The 6,000-nt window shown below is 34.9% G+C and overlaps 1 protein-coding gene across 3 annotated transcripts in view; it reads right to left on the bottom strand.

Moving 5' to 3' along the window:
- Nucleotides 1–559: 559 nt before the first annotated feature.
- The window catches only part of LOC126272194 (farnesyl pyrophosphate synthase-like), a 53,437-nt gene continuing 47,996 nt past the window's right edge, over nucleotides 560–6,000 (bottom strand). For all 3 annotated transcript variants that reach the window (XM_049974872.1, XM_049974873.1, XM_049974874.1), the window contains one exon: nucleotides 560–931. In XM_049974872.1, the coding sequence (XP_049830829.1) occupies nucleotides 731–931 (201 nt within the window). In that variant the 3' untranslated portion in view covers nucleotides 560–730. The remainder of the gene's footprint in view (nucleotides 932–6,000) is intronic.

Here is a 6,000-nt window from a genome sequence, read left to right as displayed (position 1 = left end):
AAGCCTTTCTACCCACGGCTTTGCCCGCATATGCACATTTAACATTCATTTAACACACAGTTGTACACATATTTCACATGTATCTGTATTGAAAGTTCATTTTCAAACAGCTCAATGTTGATGCCACCATATCTCCATAACAATGAGTCTTACAATAATATAATTATACATCCAGTGTTATAGGTGGATACTGTCTACAAAATGTGTTGTGAATAGAGTTACTAGTAAAGAAGTAATAAATTAAAATGTCATGCTTCATCTGGCAGTTTTACTGCATGAACAGCAAAGATGTAGTAAGTGATAAACTTTTTCCTTTCATCATTTTGTGGGGGTTGTCAGCGAGAAAAATTTCATGAAGATTTGAAACTGTGTGTAAAAATTGTTGCAAGTCACTCAGATATTAGACAGATACAGTCTGGCTATTTGTGGTACTTTTCCACTCCCACATGCACGCTTTGGCAGCGATTATTTCTAGGCAGTATGTGATATATGTGGCAAGTTTGGTTGAAATCGGTCCAGTGGTTTAGGAGGAAATGCAGTACCAATATATATACATTCATTTTTATAGTATGTACGGATATATAGATTCTTTATTTCACTTGTACATCATGTCAGTAACAAGCTGATAAAAACACTCAAATGATAACATCTTTAGACACAAAGGAACAAGCACAAAATAAGCTGTATTTATACGTAAAAAAAATAATCTTTCCATCTAAAGACTATACAGTTAACTTCCGCGTCTGTAGATCTTTTTCAGAAAGCTTATGAACAAATGATGTGGCAACCCATGTGAAAGCTGCTGAATATTTCTATGAATGAAATTATATGTTTGTTCTTCATACTCAGCAAAGACAGACTTAAGCTTTAGCTGGTCATAAAGCTCTTTTATCATAGCAATTTTTTCTTCGTCATCTGTAGCATAACATTCCTGAAACAAGAATATACATGTTTAGATCTTTTATTGTATAAATTGTTTTATCATTTACCTGACATTTGTAAGCAGTGTTTCAAACACTAAAATGATGTAAAGAATCTCTTGCATTATAATCTCTAGCTACTATTTCCAATGACTACCACTACCATATCTATACACAGATTCTTCATAGCCCATTTTCAAATATTGCTGGGACTGTGCAGCAAAAAATTATAACTTATTTAAGGGAAAAAAAGACAATAATCCAACAGCCAATATAAGAATAACATCTTGGGTATGGCCAATACACAAAAAAATCAATTACTATTTTACCTTAAAAATTTCCAGCATACTCCATAAAAATTTCATTTTCCTTAAAAAGAAATTACTCGGTGGCTCCTACTACATGCGAGTGCTCAACAACTCAAATTTTAGAGTTGGCAGAATATCAACATGAAGAGACTTTTTTTTTTTTTTTTTTTTTTTCGCCCTAATCCTACATGTATAGAATATATACAAGGATATTGGACATGTCTTTACAACATAAAATACAGTTTGTATTGCATTCCTAGGGACTAGATATTCAAGTAATTTAGCAAATAATCATATACACAATAAACATTAGAGGAGACATACAAAGTAGAATATTTTGTTGTTTGGTTTCTACGTACTCTGTCAGACTGTAAAAGAATGCTCAATTAAATATGCCTTTACTTTAGCCTTTTTTACTTACTGATTTAATATGGTTAGGCAGATTATTGAAAATTTTTATACAGATATGCAGAGTGCCTTTTTGGCACAGTGATGTTCTCACTTGCTTCATATTAAGATCAGATTTTTTTGGCTTGTATTGTATGCATGCATATCGCCATTTTTTTATAAGATATTTGGGTGTCTATTAATATATTGTTTTATAAAAACTGGCGTTTCACAGATAAAAATGCAAGAAAGAGGGAGAATTCAATTTTTTTTAACATGGGTTTGCATTATTTTCTATTGCTTACCTCTTCAATAATTCTTAATATTCTCTTTTGTATCCTTAAAAGTTTAATATTTGTTGTTGCATTGCCCCAGAAGATTATGCCATACTTAATTACAAAATGCGCATGGGAGGAGTATACTATAACAGGCTGGTGGCTGGTTTGGCTGCAACAACCTTTTAAGATCCTCATCATGTAGCACACCCCTACCTCACAGAGTCCCAGAAATTTTGTGCTGTCAGCATTTTCAAGAACTCAGTCCCTTAGTTCTATTTGTATATTTGGGTGGTCTTCTCTTTGTTGATAACTAGCTCGTTATAGCTGAACCACTGTTCAATGCCGTTCATTGTTTGGATAGCACAGTCTTTTTCTTCTGTTTTCCCATTAATAACGAAAGTTGTATCATCTGCAAATTGGAGGGTTGTTTGACAATACTTGTTGTATATAAATTCATTGGCATAGTGGAGAAACAGAATGGGCCCTAATACTGATCCTTGAGGGACATTGTATTCCACATTTTCATATCCTGAATAGTAGCAGCTGTTTTTGTTATGGTCAGCATATTGCACTTCAACCACCTGTTTGTGTCCACATAGGTATGTCCTGAGCAACTCACTGGATATATCTCTAATTCCTAATTGGTCAAGCTTCTGCAGTAAGGCAGCTTTGGATAAACCATGGCACATTGTCTGTCACAAGCTCACTCTCGTCCAGTTCAGTATAGCTTTCATTAACAAGTTCAAATATTGCACTCTCAGTTTAATATCCTTTCCTGAAACTATGCTGTAAGGGAGAGAAAATTTTATGCTTATTTGGAAAATCAGACAAGCTCTAATAAAATATTTTTTCTAAAATTTTTGAAAATACAGGCAGTAGGGCTACTGGCCTATAATTTGAAACGTTTTCTGGATTTCCTTTTTTGAGCTGTGGTTTCAGTTTTGTTATTTTTAAGCATGAAAGGAAGGTTCCTGATGCCAGTGAGCTGTTGCACAAGTGTGTGAAGTGTTCAGCTAAGGCAAGACAGCATTTTTTAATAATCGCATCTGGTATTCCATCAATTCCACATGAGTACCCTGTTTTCAGGGTTTTTATAACTGGTAAGATTTCTTCTGTATTTGATCCAATGATGTAGACACATTTCTTATGCTATTGGATGATGGAGGTGGTATTTTGTTGTGTTCTTCCACTCTAATTTCTAACTGTTCACTTATGTTTGCAAAATACTTAAAGTCTCTGCAATTTTTGTTGGGAAAGAAATAATTTGTCCTTCATAACATAAGTTTAAGCTTTGCTTATCTTTTGAGATTTCCTGAAAATCAGTATTAAAATCTCCACATTTGATAACTGTTTCATTGAAGTTTTTTTGTAGTACCAGTTTTTTAAACTGCTTCTTGTTGATGACAGAAATCATTTAAGTTCCCATCAAGGCTCCTATATACACAGATAATTTAATTTTAATGTGGATAGTTCAAACTGCAGATACTTCAAAAACTCTCTCTTCAGCTAACTGTTCAATGGGTTTTATGTCACAATAGTCACTACCAGTTTTAACAGATATACATGACCCTCCATGAATAGATGTAGTTCTAGAGAATGATGATGAAAGATTGAAGTCTGCAAGCTTTTTGACTGACATTGCATCTTTAGGCAGCCAGTGTTCAGTTACACACACTACAGAAGCGTCTTTTTTTAACTCATCAGTAAATAAAATTTCAAGTTCACTTAATTTGTTTTGTAATGATTGGACATTTTGATGAATCACCATGAAATTACAAGATCTTTTAGACTTTGGCATATTTAATTGATTGTTTAGCTTTATCTTGTCAATAAAACATCGTTCAGGTGTACTGGAAGTACTGTTTTCCTTTGCCCTACTGCTCTTATTCTTCTATTATCACCTGCTGCATAATTTTCTTCTGTATCTGGCTCCCCTGTTACTTGTTCAGCTGCTTCAGTTGTTGATTCTGCTGCTGGTGTTACTGTTGATGACTTTGCTGCTGGTGTTAGAGATGGGTCAGCAATTGGTACAGCTGTTACTGCATTCGCTGTTGTTACTGTGACTGAAAATTGGGAGGACCTTGTTTCTTCTTTTGTTGCTGTTGATGCTAGTGACTGGAGCTCTTGTTGACATTGTTTCCTTTCAATATTTTGGGGGGGGGGGGGCAGACCATGATGACTTTGCTTTTGAGTGTTTGATGCTTCTTGTTGATAGTTTCTTTGATTTTTTTGACAAACAGTTTTTTGCCTGTGTTGTTAATATGCAATCCAAGTAATGTATGGAATCTGCACCCAATATCGCTAACATTTACGAGTTGTACATTTCCGAAATGTTTGCAAAGGAATGAAATTTGTTGGTTGGCATTGATTATTTCTTTATTTATGCATGACCGAGATGATAAGTCATGCCAATGTGGGATGTTCAGCACTAAAACATTTGTGTGTGTCAACTGTTCTAAGCACCTTTTTAGTTCTTGTTTCGCTATGCGAGTTTAGTTTTTTTACACGTCATTTGACCTACCAAATAGCACAAAAAAATTATTCACAGGATAAGTCAGCAACATCTGTGGATCATACATGCTTTCAAACTTCCAACATAAAAGCACCAGGCTTTATATAAGTGATTGATTTTACACTGGATTGACCATTCAGAAGGTGAGCAAATCCATGACCATGACTGTCTGCCATAACAATTACTTTTTTTCGTTTGGGTTTCTTTGCATGTTTAGAAGGGCTGCCAGCATTATAGCCAAAATATTTGGTATCAGTGCTGAACAAACACTTGTTATTTAAGTCACGCAACTGTTCAGATATTTCAGACTCTCTTCCTTCCATAATAGTGACTGAGTTGTTAAGCATTCTTTTGGATGTATCACTCCGTGTGTTTATAGTTTCACATTCAGCTTTAAAGTGAGTTTTATCACATGGACAATGTTTTATCTTGCACAGCTGACTGAACACTGAATCTGCTTGTGAATATGATATTAGGTTCATTTAATAAGTTTTGCTGAGAATGTGGCTTTCTTATTTTCACTTTGCCTGGAATTTCAAGGTTACTGTGAGGCAAGTTTGTGGTCAGTTCACACTTTACAGACGTAAATTTTTTTTTAGTTCGCTCATTAGGACATTAATGGTTAGTTGCAGACTCCTTATACGATCATTTATCTTTCTGATTTCATCACTACAATTTGCGTGCACACACTTTTTTTTATAGGTATAATTTCCACATTTTTTCGTAGCAAAACTATGTATATTAACACTAGCTGCCATCTTGATACCACTTGATGTACACTGGATATTGTCAGTTATGTGACTTCATAAAACCAAACTTGTTTGACTACAAATAAAAGACACAAGTCACTGAGTACCACAGGCTTTCGTATAATGCTCTTGGTAAAGTGATACGTTGCCTGATGTCTACCCCGTCAACAAACAATGATCACCACAGTGAAAGCATTTATTATTAGCTAATTTCTTTAGAAGTGTAAACTGTTTGGACGTTTATTATTGTCTGTGCATGTAAATTGGGAAGGATGGACACCGTGCATCTCCATGGTGGGACGACAAAGATGGAAGTTTTCTAAGCATTGTAGCAACTGCTGGCTTGGCAGCTATACTGTGCTATGACATCCCAGCTCAGAGAAGTATGGTGCCCCAGCAAATAAAGGTGCCTTCTTGACAAGAGTGCTGACATCACAGAGGACACAAGGCAGTGTTATCTTGCAAACAACATTGTAACTGAAGACTCACTATAAATGCATTGGGCAGAAGTGCTTTTTGTTATTTGGTAAACTGTTGGGACTTGATAACAGTTTACAAAATCCAGAGTAAGATAGGTTGCAATGGTGACAAAGTCCATATCAAGAAGAACTCCACGGTGTGTCTGAACAGTATTTCAAGTGGCAGCAATTCAAAGTTTAATAGTAACATCAATCGCAATCTGAACACATGCACTATTTGAGACATAAGGGAATATGTCATTGTGATAATCCAAGTGCAGAATCTAAAATACTTTTGTGCTGGAAAATCAACAAAATCTGAATAAGAAGAGTATATTAAATACTAATCAAGTAGAAATTAACAATTATTGGAGGAAGACTTCATTGA

The sequence above is a fragment of the Schistocerca gregaria genome, chromosome 5 (genome assembly GCF_023897955.1).
Source record: "Schistocerca gregaria isolate iqSchGreg1 chromosome 5, iqSchGreg1.2, whole genome shotgun sequence".
Classification (NCBI taxonomy): domain Eukaryota; kingdom Metazoa; phylum Arthropoda; class Insecta; order Orthoptera; family Acrididae; genus Schistocerca; species Schistocerca gregaria.
The sequence above is the reverse complement of the archived record's forward strand: the minus strand, read 5'-3'. Positions and strand labels throughout refer to the sequence as shown.